The sequence below is a fragment of the Ascaphus truei genome, chromosome 2 (assembly GCF_040206685.1).
Source record: "Ascaphus truei isolate aAscTru1 chromosome 2, aAscTru1.hap1, whole genome shotgun sequence".
NCBI lineage: Eukaryota > Metazoa > Chordata > Amphibia > Anura > Ascaphidae > Ascaphus > Ascaphus truei.
In genome coordinates this window covers 465324489-465344190 of record NC_134484.1, presented here as the reverse complement: position 1 = coordinate 465344190, position 19702 = coordinate 465324489, and the positions used below count along the sequence as shown (strand labels likewise).

At 49.1% G+C, this 19702-nt stretch overlaps 1 protein-coding gene and 4 non-coding genes across 8 annotated transcripts in view; all 5 read right to left on the bottom strand.

Moving 5' to 3' along the window:
• Positions 1–19702, bottom strand: part of TBRG4 (transforming growth factor beta regulator 4) — a 36114-nt gene that overhangs the window by 15135 nt on the left and 1277 nt on the right. For all 4 annotated transcript variants that reach the window (XR_012799357.1, XM_075588114.1, XM_075588112.1 and 1 more), the window contains exons 2-6: positions 19188–19667; positions 16247–16570; positions 12689–12860; positions 3084–3241; positions 972–1082 (exon numbers count right to left, since the gene is read on the bottom strand). Coding sequence is in view for 3 of the 4 variants with exons in the window: in XM_075588114.1 (XP_075444229.1) it covers positions 972–1082; positions 3084–3241; positions 12689–12860; positions 16247–16570; positions 19188–19601 (1179 nt within the window). In the remaining variant the exon portion in view is untranslated. The remainder of the gene's footprint in view (positions 1–971; positions 1083–3083; positions 3242–12688; positions 12861–16246; positions 16571–19187; positions 19668–19702) is intronic.
• LOC142488921 (small nucleolar RNA SNORA5) lies at positions 760–895 on the bottom strand. The gene has a single exon (XR_012799717.1). It is a non-coding gene; the product is annotated as a small nucleolar RNA SNORA5 (small nucleolar RNA).
• LOC142488924 (small nucleolar RNA SNORA5) lies at positions 2301–2434 on the bottom strand. The gene has a single exon (XR_012799720.1). It is a non-coding gene; the product is annotated as a small nucleolar RNA SNORA5 (small nucleolar RNA).
• Positions 12464–12600, bottom strand: LOC142488923 (small nucleolar RNA SNORA5). The gene has a single exon (XR_012799719.1). It is a non-coding gene; the product is annotated as a small nucleolar RNA SNORA5 (small nucleolar RNA).
• Positions 17460–17592, bottom strand: LOC142488926 (small nucleolar RNA SNORA5). The gene has a single exon (XR_012799722.1). It is a non-coding gene; the product is annotated as a small nucleolar RNA SNORA5 (small nucleolar RNA).

Sequence of the window (19702 nt, the reverse complement as noted above, 5' to 3'; positions counted from 1 at the left end):
GAGAAAGTATGTAGCTCGAGTAGAAACATCTATATACAATGCTATAAAATCTACTCAATGCATCTCCGTTATATGAGGCAGGTCCCTTTAGGGACCGAAACGCCAGGATATCCGGATCTATACGGACGAAAAGCCTCTCTCCACTGCTGGTATTATTGTCTTGTCAGACTGTTCTCTACCGAAGGGTGTGTGCCAGGGTGTACACACCCCAACACACAATGTAGGCAGCTGGTGCTTACATTTACCCTACTTAATCCCCCCCCAAAAAGTTGTGCCGCCATTGCCAGATTTTAAATAGTGGTTGGTTGTTTTTGTAGCGATCAAAACAAGTGACCGATATTAGGTCAATGTTGTCCTATAATGGGACTGCATCGTTGATGCTTTGAATACAAAACGTGTCAGAAAAAGCTACTTGGAAGCAAACGTTACTGCTCCAATAGTCAAACTTGTATTATTTTAAAATAAATGAGACACCCGCCTACATTTCATGGGTCAAGACTCGTCACAAATCTCTGTATAGAGGTGAAGAAGACACGGGTGGATGTGTGTTTTGATCACTCGTCTTTGCGCCCTGCTCTCTGGCGCTCGGGCCCAGATTGCACATACTACTGCAGGCTTTAGGCTTCTGCAAATAAAACCTAAAACTGCTACAAGACTAAATAAGGATAATAACCCAAGTCACAGGGCGTGAGCACGTCCCACGGAGGGTCGTTTCACGCAGCGCGTGCGCCTGTAACATGGAGGAACTCTTTGCCGAGCAGTTGTCTGTAGCACAATTTTATCCCCAAAGTCCACTTAAGAGAACGAGGGGCCCATGAACCACAATATTTCTGTAGCAGCCGTTTGGGCCAGTGGGTGCCATTGATAAGGCAGCACTGAATTTGACAGGGCTGCAGGACACAGGTGAGGCGCTCAGCGTTGGTTTTCTGCCGCTGCAGGGGGGGGGGGGGAGAGGGGGGCGAGATTGTTACCATGTCGTAGAATTCCTCCTGTTTGCTGGGCTGGAAGTTCAGGCGACCAAATGAGAGGACGATGTTACACAGCTGGGGGACGCTGTACTTCTCCGCGTTGTCAATGCTCGCCTGCGGAACAGAGTGCAAAATAACGCATGGTTAGGGCCACACACACTCATCACACTGCAGCAGGCCAGGCCGAGCCTGGGCCATATCTTTACACCACTTGCTAACAGAAAAGCTGGCGGTGCGTTTGGTAACCAGTTCATTACGGTAATTGGTGTTGGATGACGTGGTCGGAGTATTAGGTACTTCTTCCCCCTTCTCAATATAGAAAATGTACTTTCTTCATAAGCCCTCCTTTGCTGCTCCCATAGTAAAAGCCATCCTGATAGTGAAGCTTCCCTTGCTGAGGCCCCAGGCGCGGGGCTGCTGCTCTCGTTTAACACACTTTAATTAGAGGAATGGGTTTATCCAGAACATTGCACCTGGAGGTGACCAGCGGGAATCAGCCTAACAGGCCCATCCAAACCACGCTGGAAGCGGCGAGGCCACCTAGGAAGCTATTCTGAGATACAGGGAGCGTGGCAACGTAACCCGTCTCCTGCCACAGGGGCCTGTGTCACCAACATGGTTTGCCTGGCTTGTACCAATAGGAGTGATTATACGTGGTCAGCTAGAGAGGAATACAATAGGCTAATGGATCGTAAAATAAGGGTTTAAAAATGAGCAATTCATGCACTCTTTATCTATCATTTTTTAACATTGCTTCATTTCCGCTCATGTCTTACAACAACGGGGCTTGCAGAATGTATTTGCCGTAACATGAGCATTTTGATAAGTGGTACGTTGAGTGGCTGTGTTATTATAAGGGCAGCGGGCACCTCCGCAGAGACGAGACCAGCGCACCACGCGTTACAAGTCCTGCTATGTCCCACTGGTGTATTGCAGCTTCACCGGAACTATAGCAACAGGCCAGATAATCGCGGCCCGTCAGTGGAATTTGTTTTTAGCTTACTTGGTTTTGTGAAGGAGCGACAGCATCCGCATTGTGAGGGCAGGTAGATCAAGGGCGGCCAACTCCCAGTCCTCAAGGGCCGCCAACAGCTTCAGCACAGGTGGCTCAGTCTTCAACCGAGCCACTGAAAGCCTGACCTGCTGGTGGCCCTGGAGGACAGGGTTGGTCAATAGCGCAAAATAAAACAGAGTAGTGCCACGGCATTGGTTTGTGGTTGCTTACTGAAGACCATGAAGCCCAGCGGGCCGACACTACACAGAAGTGTGGGGCAGCGGTATCGCGCGGGCACTACCTTCAGCTTTCACCTGGAGAAACCCCGTTACCAGGGAACTTGTCTGCAGCACATTTTTATCCCCAACTTCCAGAGGAAAAGGTGAGGCCCATGAACCACAGGATTAATGTGGCAGCCTTTTGGGCCAGCAGATGCCACGGAGTGGGCAATGCTGAATTTGACAAGGCTGCTGACAACACCCGAGGGGGGGGGGGGTGGAAGATGGGGAGGAGAGGGCCTTACACAAATGAATTTCCTGTACATGTCACCACGGTGTATCACAAGGAGGGCAAGCTGTCTGTCCATGTCAACCTGTGTTCTGTTCAGGCGTTACCCCACCAGACCAAATCTGGTAACGACAGCCACCTGTGCTGAAACAGGGATATCCTTAAAACCTAACCTGTTGGGTGGCCCTTGAGGACTGGAGTTGGCCACCACTCGTATTCATTCATGAAGAGCAGCCACAGGGCTACAAACCGTGCACACAGCAAAATGTACCTACCAACTGGGAGGCAACGTCTTCCCCATTGGGAACACATTTCATCCACACTTCCATCGGGATACTGATCTTAAATGCCCCATTATAGGTGGTGATAACCAGCTCCCTCCATCGGGGCAAAGGGGGCAGGGAAAGAAATACCTGTAAAGGACACTCCCTTCCACCGCCTCACTTCCGGGAATTCAATACGAGAAGGACTCTTCCTGCACAAGAAGCAGCTGCCTCAAACCCAATTGTAACTCTCGCAGTCCGCTCGTGGCACAGAGGGGGTCAACGTGGACCAGAGGGGGTCAAAGTGGCACAGAGGGGGGTCAACGTGGCAGCTCACCTCTCCTGACTCACCTGGGTGAAGGCTTCGAACAGCGGCAGGTTGAACCACTTAAGGTAGGCAAAGGACTTAATGCAGCGGGTTATGTCCGTGGAACTCATGTCGGGCACGCTGGGCAGCAGGTCGCTGGCCATCTTCTGAAACACTTGCGCCTGGTGGAAATTCAGTTTCCCTATGGAGAGACAAGGACAAAACAACGTCTCAGGATTTCTATTTTTAAAACCAGTTATCTCCCCCCCCCATCCTCCTCCCCTCTATAAAAAAAAATGATACCCCCTTTCTTTATACTGTCTGCTGTGTTTAGCTACCCCACGGTTTCCATTCTGTAGTTAAAGCCTGCTGAAAATCTGCCCCGCTGGGAGGGTAAAATGGCCACTGCCATACTCACGCATTAAGCCAGCGGAGGTTGTCACGGTAACAGCTGATTCAATTAAATAGGTGAAAACGGGGCAAAAAAAATAAATGTTTTTTTCCCCTTCAAAAATGAAAGAAATGGGGGGGCGCATGCGCGACGGCACGGAGCATGGCTGCTTAAGATAAGTGCTCCGTGCCTCGCTAGAAGATATTGATAGCTGAAACCTACCGAAACTCATTAAAATTGCCCATACAACACTCCAGTGGACACATAAAGCCCCACTGTACCCCGCAATGTCTCGAAAAAACCCCAAAATAAGCAAAAAAAAGGTGCTGCCAGAATACTTTGGCCGCGCGGGACCCGGCGGTGCAGGAGGAGAAATGGCGCCACATTCAAACGCCGGCTCGGAAACGGAGCCAGACGGAGAAGGAGAGGATAACCCTGCACCGAGGCCGTTGAGACAAGGCGACCTGGACAAATTATATGACAACCTTAAAGCACTGCTACAAGCCGAGCTTAAGGACATTAAGAGAGAGGTTACTGGGCTGGGGGAGAGGACGAATGTCCTAGAAACGAAAATGGACCAGACAATCAGATCCATAAAGAGACAGGACCGCAAATACAGCAATCTCCAGGAGCAAATAAACGAACTGCGGGACCGCCAGGAGGATGCAGAAATCAGGGACAGACGGAATAACCTTCGGGTGAGGGGGGTCCCTGAAACAATCCTGGACTGTGAGGAATTCATCTTGAAATGGTTGGAGTCTCTGATGCCTGACACCCCTAAAGAATTCTTAGCCCTCGACAGGTGCCACAGAGCCCTGAGATCTAAACCTCTAATGCACGAGTAGCCAAGGGACATTGTGCTCAGAATGCATTATTACCGCTCAAAGGAAGCGGTGCTGCACAAAACAAGACCCCTGCCGATCGTGGAATTTGAGGACGTGCGTATGTCTGTCTACCAGGATCTATCCCCAGAGACACTTGCCCGCCGTAGAGCCCTGTTACCGTTCACAAGGACCCTGAGAGATAAGGGGGTGAGATACAGATGGATCTTCCCCTTTGGCCTCCAAGTAACAAGAGGCGGCAAGACAAGCACCCTGCGAGGACCGGACGAGGGGCCAGCTTTCCTCCACAAGCTAGGCCTAGGGGAGGCCCCGGCAGCGGACGCCCCCAACAATGCCCTCCCAGAACCGATATGGGACCAACAAGCTAGATCCCCGAGAGAGCAGAGGGGTGCAGTATCAACATAATGGTCCCAGAAAAGTAATAAACAGATTCAGTTTAAGGTTCAAAGTTGGTGAAGTTCCATCACCTAAGATGTTTGAGTTACGGGCTACATGGCTTATGTTGATTACACCACCCCAGAAAAAAGGAGAAAAAGTAACGCACCCCTGAGGGAAAGAACGGAGATCCCCGACACTCCAACAACAGAGGTCCGGTGTCCAGGCAGCCTGCAACGAACTAGAACTCCTGTTGAAAAAAAAATGCGGCCTACCTGGCAGATAATGGAGGCTCCAGACACAAGATGGCGAAGCAGACCCAGAAGGCGGGAATCCATCCTGGAACGCAGGAGCCGGAAGAGAGTGGTGAGCGGGAAACAGGAGCAGAGGCGCGCACCTCCGCACTGATCGAAGACGACTTCCAAAATGGCCGCCCCCGGATACGCGTCACAGAGGTGGACCGGAAGGTGAGACGCCATCTTGGAGGGGGCGTGAGACGCGCCCTCACTCGCGCAGCCGGATGACGCTACCACCAAAGGCTGAGGACTGCAGAAAGACCCCAAAGCTGGCCAGAAGCTGCCGATCGACTCGCGCAGGCCGAAAGTGGCCACCTCACCGGCCCGCCGCGGGCAATTTGAAATTTGAAGCGAAACTGCGCTGATAGACGGCGGGGGAAAGGAAAAAGCGGTAGGATAGCGCCGCAGCGGCGATCCTAGAGAGCGAGCAAGGGCAGGGTAAGTAGTAAAGAGGGAGCTAAGACAGAGGGGGAAAGCAAGAGAAGGCAAGGAAATAAGGCGATAAGGAGACATCTTAGGAGATAAGTACATAAGAAGGAGTAGGGAAGTAGACTTGAATTAAGAGGAGTATGAGGGGAAGCCAGCAAGTAAGGTAAATGAGAAGATGAGCAAGGAGGACACCAGAAAGATATAGAAAGATGCAAGAGGGACAGGAGGAGTGGTGACTGGAAATAGAGGTTAGGGGGACGTGACGTAAGATGAGAGGAGCAAGGTAGCAAGTGAAATAGGGTCGGATCAGAAGGTTGAGGAAGACAGGGGGAGGGAGAGGAACAAGAAAGCGAGTAGTAAGAAGATATACGGTTTAGATTGACAGCAGGGGCCAAGAGGGAAGATTGAGAGCAAAAAGAAGGAGCAAAGAAACGAAGGGAATCATAAAGATTCGCAGGCTGTTGAGGACAGGACGCAGAGGGCACAATCGGATATACTAAAGGGGTGTACAAAGCCAGGGCGGATGCTAGTTATACAGAATGGAGGATAGGTTTCATTAATCCGAGTTTAGGGAGAGCGAGGCAGGAAAGGGAGAGAGAGTGACCTGCTTCTAAACTCCGCATGAGCCAGGCACTAGGGGGGAAGAGGGAGGACCTCCTGGACCCTAGTGAAGTCCTCGGGGACTGGGCGCGGGGGGTGAATAAACCTCATCCCACGTTTCCTCCGGACATTTGGAGAGGAACCCAGTTTCCCAAGGGCGATTATCTCGTCAAGGATGCGGCGGTGCCGAGACGACGAGAATGTTACTGTTTGTTGTCTTGTTTAAATGTTTATGTGTCCCCCCACGTGTACCCTTTTGTGTGCTCCCCTTTGTGTTTCCCTGTAGGTGGCGTACTGAGTCATCACAACTCGAGAAGGAGAGAAAGTCGGGAATCCGGTCCAGGGACTTCTACTCGGAGCAGAACTCAGCAGCACAGTCTTCATATAATCGCAAATGAATAAGGAACTCAGGCTTGTATCACATAACATTAAGGGGTTTAACAGCCCGGCCAAGCGACGTATCGCCTTCCGGGATTATAAACGCAAAGGGGCAGAAATCATATTTCTGCAAGAAACACACTTCTCCCAGGATAACTACCCCAAATTTCTAGATAGGGACTATCCGACACACTTTTTGTCTTCCGCAAAAGTAAAAAAAAAAAAGGGGTGGCCATACTAATTCATAGAAGAATACCATTCGTACTTGATAGGTCCTTCAAAGATACAGAAGGAAGATTCCTCATAGTTAGAGGGACAATCCAAGGGTTCCCAATTACTTTAGCAACAATATATGCCCCTAACGAGACAGCCCCAGGTTTTTTCTCTACCTTCTTTGGAAAACTTAATAGAGTGGCCAGAGGCAATATCATTGTCGCCGGGGACATGAACAGGGCGCTACGGGAGGACCTTGACAGATGCACATCCACTAACATTACACACAGATCCGACTTACTAACAATTAAACAAGGCCTACGCGACTGCCAGCTACTCGACATCTGGAGGGAACAACACCAGAGACAGAAAGAATACACCTTCTACTCACACCCACATGACACATATAGTAGGATAGATTACTTCCTTGTATCAAATAGAATGGTCCCTGGGGTCTCTCACACTGAGATCCATGATATTTCATGGTCTGACCATGCATCTATTGAGCTGCGATGCACACTAATACCACTAGACAGACCTAGAGCGAACTGGAAACTAAACGAAATTCTGCTTAAAATCCCAGCCCTACAGCTAGAAATTGGGGAAAAGATTACACAATACTTCAAAGAAAACGAGGGGAGTGTTGCGACACATTCCACGCTGTGGGAGGCCCATAAGGCTACCCTCAGGGGGGTCATAATGAATCTGGCCGCTAAACGGAAAAGAGAGCGGGAGGGAAAAAATTTTAAGCTAGAGGAAAAGTTAGCGGAACTCTCCTCCCTACACAAAAAGAACAAAAATGCCCACACGCTGACTCAAATACTATCCACAAAAACGAGTCTTAACCTCCTCCTCTCCGCCCAGGCTGAAAAGGAATTGACATGGTCCAAGCGGAAATTTTTTGAAAAGGCCAAAAAGCCTGACACACTACTTGCCAACAAGCTAAAAAATAAGCTTCCAAACTATCACATTCACGCGATTCGAAACCAAGATGGGGACCTTACCTCCATCCCAGCGAACATTGCAGGGGAATTTAAAAAGTATTATGAAGTACTATACAATGGAGATAAGGTAACCCATAACCCAAAAACAAAGGAAGACTTACGGTCCTTCCTAAAAGAGGCACATTTACCCATCCTGAAGAGATGTGAAAGGGAAGCACTCCAGTCGGATTTCACGATGGAGGAACTTTCTGGGGTCATTAAAGCACTAAAACCAGCTAAAGCCCCAGGGCCAGATGACTTTTCAAACTTATATTATAAGAAATATTTAAAAATTCTAGCCCCCCACATGTTGAAATTATTTAACGAAATCTTAGCAGGGGCCTCATTCCCAGCACAAATGCTCCAAGCCTCAATCTCGGTGATCCATAAACCCGGAAAGGACCCGGCAGACTGCAAGAGCTACCGGCCCATTTCACTGATTAACTCGGACCTTAAAATATACTCTAAACTCATAGCCAACAGGGTGGGTAACGTCCTTCCCGGGTTGATACACACGGATCAAGTAGGGTTTATCGGAGGTAGACAAGCGGCAGATAACACCAGGAGAATTATAGACTTGATTGATCTGGCTCAAAAAGAAAAAATACAATCCATGGTGTTAAGTCTGGACGCTGAGAAAGCCTTCGATAGAATAGACTGGCCCTACCTTTCGGAAACGTTGAGAGCATTTGGCTTCGAGGGACGCCTCCTGCAGGCCATCCTGGCGCTGTATAAAAACCCAACAGCAAGAGTGAGATATCAAGGCTTCCCCTCAGAACAGTTTGAAATCAAAAGCGGAACACGTCAAGGATGCCCGCTGTCGCCGTTACTGTTCGCCTTATGCATAGAGCCTTTGGCGGCACGCATCAGACTTAACCCAGATATCTCGGGGATCCCATTAGGAGACCAAATGCACAAAGCCGCGCTATATGCGGACGATGTCATTCTCACAATAACCAAACCTCTCACATCTCTCCCAAATATATTCAACATTCTGGGCAAATTTAACCAAATTTCGGGATTTAAGATCAATCAGTCTAAATCAGAAGCCCTCAATATTAATTTATCAAAAGAAGTTGAAAAACTGATTGACCTCAATTTTCAGTTTAAATGGCAACCCTCTGCGATCAAATATTTAGGGGTGTATCTCACAAGGGAATATAAAACTTTGTATAAAGCAAATTTCCCCAAGATCATAAAGACACTGGGGGAGGATCTCCGAACCTGGATGAGGGGAAATATCTCTTGGATTGGGAGGATACATAGCGTGAAAATGAATCTCCTCCCAAAGATGCTATATCTTTTCCAGAGCCTCCCTATCCCATTAGTACAGGCGGACATCCTCTCCCTACAGTCAAAAATTATGAAATTTATTTGGAATGGGAAAAACCCACGAATTACTAAAGGGATTTTAAAACGCCCCACACTACGCGGAGGGTTAGCGGTGCCTTGTTTGCAGGCCTACTACAAAGCAGCCCAATTAGGGCAGATTTTCCAATGGCACACAGACCCAAGCCTACGGAGATGGGTCGAGTTGGAAAAGAGATGTTGTGCACCAATTGAAATCCGAAATTTAATCTGTCTACCCAGAGAAGGGGTACGCAAGATGAACAAGCCGCTACAGACCATGGTCAATTCGTTAAAGGTTTGGGAGGCCACGAAGTTTAAATGTAACCTGACAACCAAAGCGTCATTAATGACACCAATAGTGGGCAACACAGACTTCGCTCCGGGCCTGAATAGTAAAAATTTCCTAATTTGGACTCAGAAGGGATTCTCCCGCCTAAGGCCTCGGCCATGTTTAAGGGGTTTAACAGCCCGGCCAAGCGACGTATCGCCTTCCGGGATTATAAACGCAAAGGGGCAGAAATCCTATTTCTGCAAGAAACACACTTCTCCCAGGATAACTACCCCAAATTTCTAGATAGGGACTATCCGACACACTTTTTGTCTTCCGCAAAAGTAAAAAAAAAAAAGGGGTGGCCATACTAATTCATAGAAGAATACCATTCGTACTTGATAGGTCCTTCAAAGATACAGAAGGAAGATTCCTCATAGTTAGAGGGACAATCCAAGGGTTCCCAATTACTTTAGCAACAATATATGCCCCTAACGAGACAGCCCCAGGTTTTTTCTCTACCTTCTTTGGAAAACTTAATAGAGTGGCCAGAGGCAATATCATTGTCGCCGGGGACATGAACAGGGCGCTACGGGAGGACCTTGACAGATGCACATCCACTAACATTACACACAGATCCGACTTACTAACAATTAAACAAGGCCTACGCGACTGCCAGCTACTCGACATCTGGAGGGAACAACACCAGAGACAGAAAGAATACACCTTCTACTCACACCCACATGACACATATAGTAGGATAGATTACTTCCTTGTATCAAATAAATTTCCTAATTTGGACTCAGAAGGGATTCTCCCGCCTAAGGCCTCGGCCATGTTACGTGCTTGCTGGCGGAAGCGCGCTGAGGCGCGCTCCCGCTCAGCACTGAGCCCCTACAGCCGCAATTAGAGCGGCTTTAGTAGGGGCTCACCTGCGCTTCCGCGCGCTTGCGGAAGCGCAGGTCTTGGGGGAATTTAAAATTCCCCCGCTTGCCGGCGAGACAGGCCGGTCACGTGAGCGGTTCGCCCAATGAGGGCGAACCAGCTCCGTGACGTCACTGGCCCGCCCCCGGCCAGTGACGCGCCCGCCCCCGGACCGCCCCCTGACGGCTGCTGAGAGCGCTTGCGGTAAGCAACCGCAAGGCCAGGGAAAGCACCCGTTTTCCCTGCGCCTCAGCGCGCCTCAGCACGCCAGCAGGGACCGTGGACTCGGCCTAAAGGATCTGAAGGGCATAACGACCATACAAACATTTGAACAAATTAAATCCTCTAAGAATATCCCAAACAGCGAATTTTTTAGGTACCTCCAGATCAGGGATTTCTACAACAAAACGCCAATACGACCGGCACGAACAAATTTTGAGCAGCTGTGTTCTAGAGATACGGACACTAGGGGACTCACGTCTAGAATGTACAGGGAAGTGATCTGCCAGAAGTCGCCCAATGACAATAGACTGAGTTACATGAGACAGTGGGAATCTGACCTAGGAGAGACTTTAGAGTACGACGATTGCGACAGAATTATTCAGGCGGCGGCAAAAAGCTCAATCTGCACCACACTAAAGGAGAACGCATATAAAGTCCTAATGAGGTGGTATTACACTCCGACGCGCTTAGCGAAATTTGTAAAAGGCTACTCTCCTCTCTGCCCTAAACAGTGCGGCGAGGCAGCAGATCTCCGACATATGCTGTGGTCTTGCACTAAAGTGGCCCCTATTTGGGAACAAATCAGAGATTGGATTCAGCGGATTCTCGATTTGGAGATCCCCCTGGACCCGTGGCTGTTCCTTCTGGGCAGACGGATCAAGGGTCTCTCAAATGCGTCGCATAAATTGATCGCGCATTTTGCCACTGCCACGAGATGTGAGATCGCAGCATTATGGAAACAGCAGGAGACACCCATTATCCCCAAGATCAGAAACAGAATTTGGCATGTTTGCCGGATGGAACAATTAACGAGTTTAGTTAATGACTCCGGCACAAATTTTCTAAAAGTTTGGGATCCATGGTTAACCCAAGAAGAAACCCCAGGAGTGGATGCCTCCTCAATCCTGCAATAACTAAACCAAATGCGTTCTCCTTTAAGGACAGATTAGACAAAAAGACAGTGACGCACAGCCAACGGACATCCCGATAGCCATAGCCAAAGGGAGACTAGGGGTGAGAAGGGTAAAAGAACCTATGTAAAGCTCGTCAAAACTAAAATTCGTAGCGAGGGCCGAGAAATCAGCAGACAACAAGCCTCCACATCCGCTCCAGAACCTGGAAATAGACCACCTCCCCCCCCCCACCACCTCCCCCCTCCCCCCCCCACCACCTCCCCCCTCCCCCCCTCTATCCCTGTCTTCATGTCACGTCAGTCTGGTCTTGTTTGTACGGTCTTAAGTAGTCAAGTCTAAATGTGGTCATTATATGTGGTTTGACAAAAATGGAAATGTCACAACGGGCTGTGAGAAATTGGTTGTATTTGTACTTTCCAATAAAAATTGAAAGTTGAAAAAATGAAAGAAATGGATCAGTTTATATAAAACGAGTGTCTTTTGTAGTTTTTCGGGGGGAGCATCGCTGCTTTATATGGTGCAGCCACTACATATATTGGGATTACAAACGTAAGAGCCTTTAGCAATAAAACACCTCGTCTTTGCCAACACCTGCTCATCAAGCAACAGTAAACTGGTCACTTCTGTAACCCATTTGGGCGCGAAAGTCCAACTCTGGACAAGACCACAACCAAGAAGAGGCGACAGCCCAACGGGAACACACTGACATTGCCCCTGCTGAATGGTAGCTGTAACGGAGACGCGGCTACTCAGCCAGAACAATGAAAGGGCGCGTTCCAAGTATAGCGGGCCACAAGCACGCGTCTCTTCTGACATCAGTCACATCTCCAGGAGCAGGAAGTACAATAATCACCAAGAAGTTCACTCATGTTATTCTATGAATAGGTATCGCAAGCTGGAGCAATGGCTGGCAAGCATTGGGGTTAACTACTGGCCTCTGAAGTGGTGCACGAGTGTTTTGTGCATCGGCTACTAAAATTAGACTAGGGACGGACACACACACACTTTTTAATGAGGTTTATAATGTATTAAGCTTCCTTGGGTTGCTATAACAGCTATTTACAAAAGCACAGCACGTCCCCTTTTGAAACAGGCGGCCATATAATGAACCCGGATCGATCGGCAGCTTAGGTAATTACATTGCCTTAAAAGCTAAGCAACTGCTATTAAAACAAAAATGCAAAGTGTGTTGCTCATTAACATCATGCACACGCGTGTTTCTCCTCTTCCTTCACGTGCCGCTGTCTGTAGCACATTCTTATCCCCAGATTCCACTAGAAATGGAAGTGAGGCCCATGAGCCACAGGATTAATGTGGCAGCCTTTTGGGCCAGTAAGTGCCAGGGAACGGGCAGTACTGAATTTGACGAGGCTGCAGGTCACGTTATCTAAAAAGGGAAATAAATCCTTTAACCACCATGGATAAGTGTAACCATCTATCATCTCGGGGGCTGCACCCACTTACCGTAAGCAAACGCCAGGTCTAGCAGCACGGCCGGGCTGAGCCCAAAGTGCCTCTGCACCAGGTGGTAAGACAGCGCCCGCAGCAGGGGCACGGAGCGGCGGTTCTGCGCGGCCAGGGTCAGCGCCACCTTCCGCGTGTCCTCGGGGGTGAAATGCTCGGCATATTCCAGCGCCTGCAACGCAAAGTGCGCGCGCGTCAAACAGGGAACACCAAGGAAGGGGACGCGGAGACTTCAAACACATCCAAGACAAAGGGGTACCCTGCCTGATAGGATAACATATCGGGGTACCCTGCCTGATAGGATAACATATCGGGGCGTATACACCTTACTCTAATCTCAGGGAGGCAAGAAAAATAAATAAATATTCAGGAGTTTCAACATTGACAAGTAGGAACATTTTTGTTCCCCCGATTTTGTTTTTATTGCGGTTTGACTTAATGTGACCTGGAAGATATATTCGATCCCTCTTACCCTCTCTCTGTACCCCGTTCCCCATGGAACTTTCGGAAGTGTAACCAACGCGAATCCTTTCACCGCCGTAGAGGAGAGCAACAAAAAGGGGTCAAGTGAAGAGGATTTGACCAATCTCTACTTTCTTCTCCCCAAATCCCGTACTCTATCCCCGTCTCCATTCCCACAACTTCCGTAAGCGGAAGCAACTCCTTTCCAATGAGAAGACACATGTACCCAGCCTGAGAGGCGCAAAGCCTTGCGTACGGGAAGCCTTTTCACGGAGAAGGTGCTTGGCGTATACTACTTTTTCTTTCAGTCGTGACTACGGCGATTATTCCTCAGGAGGATCCCGCGCAGATAATACAAGCAACAATTAAAATAAGCAGAAAATGCAGCTTTAAACAAAGGAGAAGTCTAAGGGGGTGGATTCACTAAGACACGATAAGGGTTATGGCACCGCCTTCTGGCCTTGCCTCCCGCACAAGTCATTGAGGGTTATGCAGTCAGCCAGGCATTACCCGCAAAGAGTTCAGGTTTACAGGATTGTGGCGGTAGGGAGGGTTTGGCCCGGGGTTAACGGGGTTACCCCCCAAGGGCCCCCCTCTAACGTCGCCAGGGAGACAAGGGGTTAACTGGGCTGAGGCCCAGAAATGTGATTTTACCCTTGTTATAACCTGTAAATGTATTCTCCCCTGTGTCCCTGTCCCATTGTAATGTTTGGGTTAATCAGTACCTGCATAACACACACACTGGGTCATCAGGGGTTAATGGTGTAAGCCCAGTGGGCTAGTTAATGCGTTATCTGTGTATTCCCTTTGCCTCATGGGCCTGCAACTGCCTGTGTCAGCGTGTAAGTGGATTGCCTTGTATGGGTGGCCCCTTATGAGGAATAGCTGCAGGGCAGGGATGTCAGGAACATGAGGGGAATATTTTAACCTGTCTTGCCTGCCAGCAAGGTATTCTGAGCATTGGGGTACAGCCTCCGGGTCACCCCCCAAGTACACACATATTAAAAATATAACTTTGTCATAAGAGGGACATATATTTTGGATAAAGTGACTTTTTGCAGTTTTTGAAATACACCGGCAGAATGCTAATGGTGTGCTAATGTACAGGCAGAATGCCTGTCTTTGTAATGCGTAAGGAACCAAATGGTGCCTCATATGAGTATTCACGTGAGTCTATTCACTGGAAGTGTATATCAACAGAGGTGTGACACATCGCCCTGATCAATAGGTAACTGACCTAATTGGTTATGCGAAAAGCCAATAGCCCACTTCAAAAGGTTTTATTGATGGGGCCAGGGGGGGGGGCTACCCCCAACAGGATATCAAAAGTGAGTAACTTTATTAAATATAAGAATACTATGAGATGTCCTTGGCTGAACCAGCTAAGAATTACATAAGTGTATTGGCGGGGGTCAGCCGATCTTGGGGAGACTAAACCCTGTATAGGTACCTGCTGCTAACTGCCAGATATTAATATCTCTATTAATGTTCATATTACAATAATTTTTGGTCTTTCTGCGACCGTCAGGTGCCACCGGCCGTATTAATATATCTCACCGGACTGTGTGTATTACGGAACGGAAGTTATGCAATGATTTGCAGTAAATATGAAATTTTGGTTGAAGTTCTGAGAAACTGCAGCCCCCCTGCTATGATAATGAGCAGGGAAGAGGATGCCTTTGTAAACGTGGTAACTCACATTTACACACCCAGGTTTCCTGCAGGAGTGAACATGACAAATGTCCTCCCTGCTTCAAAGGGTTTATTGATGGGGGGGCTACCCCAAGCTGGAAGTCCCAAAATGAGCTTCAAAAGCTTCCAAGGGACATTTGCTAGCCGTCTCGGCACCTAAGGTTACAGATAGAGGGACAAACGGTATATAAACTAGCTGTCCACCCTCTATCATGTTGTTCATGCTGTTCATTGTTCTTCATGCAAATGATCTTCATGCATGCATGTGACCTGCCTGTTTTGCTGTGATGTCAACTCAAATGGGAGAAGTGGCAGGCTGTGATCCTGCTGGCTTTCTTGCCATAATCTTTAAGTAAGTGTCTATATTTTGCCTGTTATTGTATAATCTGTTGTGTTCACCTTTATCAAGGAAAAATTATATTTATCATATCCAAGTCTCGTCCCAGTTCAAACCCAGGTATATATATATTTATATATAGTTTTGGTGTACAATTACAGCCTGTCGCAAGCTCTCGTGACAAGGATATACCAGCTTCAGCACAGGTGGCTCAATCAGGAGCCACTTATTGAGCCGCCTGTGCTGAAGCTGGGCTATCCTGATCTTTTGGAGGGGAGGGGGTGGGGAAGAGAGGGTCTGGGTGACTGGAGTTGAGAAACACTGCAGAAAGCCGAGACCGTGCCGACCGGGACGATATCACGTAGAGAATCCCACTGAAGTCTATGGGAGTTTATAGGCGATGGGGTCCTAATGGGCACTATTGCAGTTTAATGAATAGCTCCCAATGGCTGCTAATGATGGAGTGCAGTAACCCATATCGGAGTTTAATGAATCCCATCCAACGAGAGCTTCTCCACTTCTCATCCCTTTCTCCTCTTCTCCTAAAGTCCACACACACACACACACACACACACACACACACACACACACACACACACACACACACACACACACACACACACACACACACACACACACACACACACACACACACACACACACACACACACACACACACACACACACACACACACACACACACACACACACACACACACACACACACACACACACACACACACACACACACACACCCCAGGCAGATGAAAGCTCAGCAGCACGTATTATCCGACAGACAAGAAGCCGAAAAGACCTTCTGTACTACAAGGGACAAGGCTTTCAATGGGAAACGAGGAGTGGGACACCCCAACTCACTGTCAGCATCTACTTTCTTTGGGACATGGGGATCCAAAATTTTACTAAGCTCTTCAGGGCAGAAATGAATTGTACTTGTTAACACTACATACAACACGGCCAACTCTATGTAAAAAAAATATTAAGCACTAGTACAAAGTCACCCGTATACAAGCACAGTGATAACTGGTTATTAGCGGCTGCCCACGTACCTTGTCCTCCAGCTTCTCCATGAGAGACTTGGAGAGGAACCCCACCTTGGTCATCAGGGTAACCACGGTCCTGGCGTCCTCTATCTCCGTCCACCTCAACTCCAGGTTCTTCACCAGGTCGCTGACCATGCTCTTCTGGTCTTGGGTGCGGGCGAAGGGGACGCAAAAATCCGACAGCAGCACCAGGGGCTTGAAATTTAACCTGCGCATTCGCCAGCGAACCTCGTTCTCCACGGACTTCAGATGCTTGCTGCTGTCCTCCAAACCGAGCAGGTACAGGCTTTTAAGTAGGTTGACCAGGTTGCCGTTCCAGACAGAAGAGACCTGAGGTTACCGGGGAGAAAGCAACGTTTGTGTCTCTGGGGGAGGGGAGAAAGCCGCGTTTGTGACTCAGGGGGGAGAAAGCCGCGTTTGTGACTCAGGGGGGAGAAAGCCGCGTTTGTGACTCAGGGGGGAGAAAGCAGCGTTTGTGACTCAGGGGGGAGAAAGCAGCGTTTGTGACTCAGGGGGGAGAAAGCAGCGTTTGGGACTAAGGGGGGAGGAAGCAGCGTTTGTGACTCAGGGGGGAGAAAGCAGCGTTTGGGACTAAGGGGGGAGAAAGCAGCGTTTGTGCCTCTGGAGAGGGGGTGTGAGGGGGCGCTAAAAGCAGCGTTTGTGCCTCTGGGGGAGGGGAGAAAGCAGCTTTTGTACCTCTGGGGGAGGGGAGAAAGCAGCATTTGTGAATCGTAAATGCGCCAAGTAACAATCGTAAGATAATAAGCACTCAAGTAAATCAATGCGGTTTTAGGGCCTGTTTTCAGATGGTTCATGTATTCGTACTGTTCTTGGAAGGATCTACATTCAGAGATTACCGTGATCAACTTCTGTTCCTGGAGCGCAGGGAGATAAAAGTGACTGGCCCAGGGTCATGAGGATTCAAACCAGATTCACCCACTTCAAAAGGCAGTTACGTTACCACTACATTGCTCCTCACTCCGCCTGCTTCCTAGCAGCGTTTTACCCCATTTAATGCTGCAGTTCAAACAATATGCTACGTTTTTTGTTTTTTCTAATAAATCAGTTTTGTACGATGAAAAAATACCTCTAGCATTTAGGAGCCAGAGGTTAATATTTAAATTAAAGAAGGGGACGGTGTAACGGATGACCTGGTTTGAAACGAGCTAATGATAGGGAGATATTTCTCATGTTTCCATGAATCTGGAGAGTATGGGAGTGATGTCTGCTGCACAGTCTATCCCCAGCGCCAGAGATGTAGTAGGGGTTCCATGAGCTGCAGGTTTCCTGTGGCAGCCAGTGAGGCCAGTAGGTTCCATGGGAGGGAGCATACTGAATTTGACGAGGCTGCAGAGACCCAACAGAGCACAGCATAAGGCCTCGTCCCCAGTGTCTACTGCTACGCTCGCTACGGCGTGCGCTACAGAAACAATACCCGCCCCTCAATGGGGCCGGTCCCATAGGTGCCTGCAAGCGCATGTAGCGATCGCGATGCGCGACCAGATTTTCTGATGGCAAGATTTGTGTGTTTGCTAGCAGAAACATCCCCCTCCCCCCCATGAGTCGGATCTCCCACTTGCACTCGCCGCCAGGCGGGCCTTATAATGTGTGGGGCGTTACTTTGTGCTGCAGGGGAATGCGGATAATCTGCAGACTGTTTCACACACTGCATGATCCCAATAAACATATTCGCATGTACAGAAGCAGAAGACTTGTGAGGTCTCTGAAACTTTCCCAACAGCTTACAGCAGAATCCCCGCCACCCCCCGGCTAATACTCTCCTTCCCCTATTTCTTTACAGGATATGTGACCGGTATACCGTGCTATTTTCAGGTCCGGGGCGATACCACTGAAGTGGGATTCCCCCAATTTCCAGAGAAACTTACATGTATTACTTCCTGGTTTTTAAAGGGAATTTAAAGGACTGTCCAATAGCGGCTTCCTATTGACCTGAGATTCGGCAGCCATTTATGTTTCCTCTGGAGGGAGTTTTAAACCCAGTGATCCCTCCTGTAATTATCCCAGGAACCGGAGGTTGATCCATTAGAGCAGGGACGGCCAACTCCAGTGCTCAACGGCCACCAACAGGTCAGGTTTTAATGATATCCCACTAAGCCAACTGTGCTGAAGCAGGGATATCCCCAATACCTGGCCTGTTGCTGGCCACCCCTGCAGTAGAAGGTATCAAGACTTACAAAGCATCTATAATGATCAGAAATGGGTTTACCTGTTGCTTCTCTTCCGGTTTACAAATAATGTGCTTGCAATAAAGATCTCAGTAAACAGTCAAATAGTAAAGTAGCTTTGATAGCATACGGATCGCAGAGGATTTTTAAAATGAGTATTCTTTTCATTTAGCCAATGTCTCAGGTCAAGGTGATCTGACCCAGGGGGGGGGGGGGGGGGGGGGGGGGGGGGGGGCGTTGCAGGCAAGTTCAGCGCGTTCGAAAGTTAATTTTTTGTTTGTTTACCCAAGCGCCAAGTATGGGTGAGCGTGCGTGCCCACGCGTGAGCGGGGACTTGCATATATAGATATATGTAAATAAAAGCGGCAAGCGCCGCCCGCTCAGCGCTAGAGGGGACGCTGCGCTTATAGTGCCGGTGACGGCGACGCTGACGTCACGATACGGTTGCTGGAAAAAAAATAAATTGAAGTGACTACCAGCGATCGCGACCAATCCGTCGCTCCGCTCCCACTATAAGAGCACGAGACGGCTTCAATACATTTGTTTTGAAGCGACGTCGCTTCGCTGGCACTGTAAGCGCAGCCTACGAGGGTGATACATACAAGAGATTGTCCTGAGGGTACTCAGGGATCCACCCCACTGGGGCAAGTGTGTGTAAAATGATAATCTGTAGTGGTGGTTAATCGTAATTTGTAAGGCTGATTTTCCCGGGAGATTCACAACAATGTGTTGAGAGCACACAATGTACTGACCAGACCTACCTGGGTGTTGGTAAGAAGGAGCAGCTGCTGGAACCTCTTGTCCTGCAGGACACTGGCCGGCCGAGATTGTGTGTCCCACACAGCCCTGGAAATCTGGCTAATGACCACAGCCGCCTGATTCCCGTTCACCTCGTGCTCTGCGCTGAGCTGTAACAACGCCTCCACCCCGGAGGTGGACTCCAGCAGAACATCGAACTCGCTGCGCTCTGGCTGCTTGTGGAATGTCTGCTCTGTGGCTAAGAGCTTGTCCGTGCGGCACAGGCCTGACGTGTGCAGGGAGCTGTGTGCCAGCGGAGGCCGAGCCGCCGGGCGCCCTTTAAAACATTCCTGCGGGAGCAGGCAAGGCGATGGTGCAAAGGGAGGTGCAGTGACTACCAGGAGGCGGGAGCAGCGCTGAACCAGGCGGGCAGCCATCCCTTCCAGCTCAAAAGAAACCCAACACTGGGACACAGTGCAGGTCAGCTCGGCATCACTCGATCACTAGGAGACAACGAGCGTTAGAACAAGGATCCTAT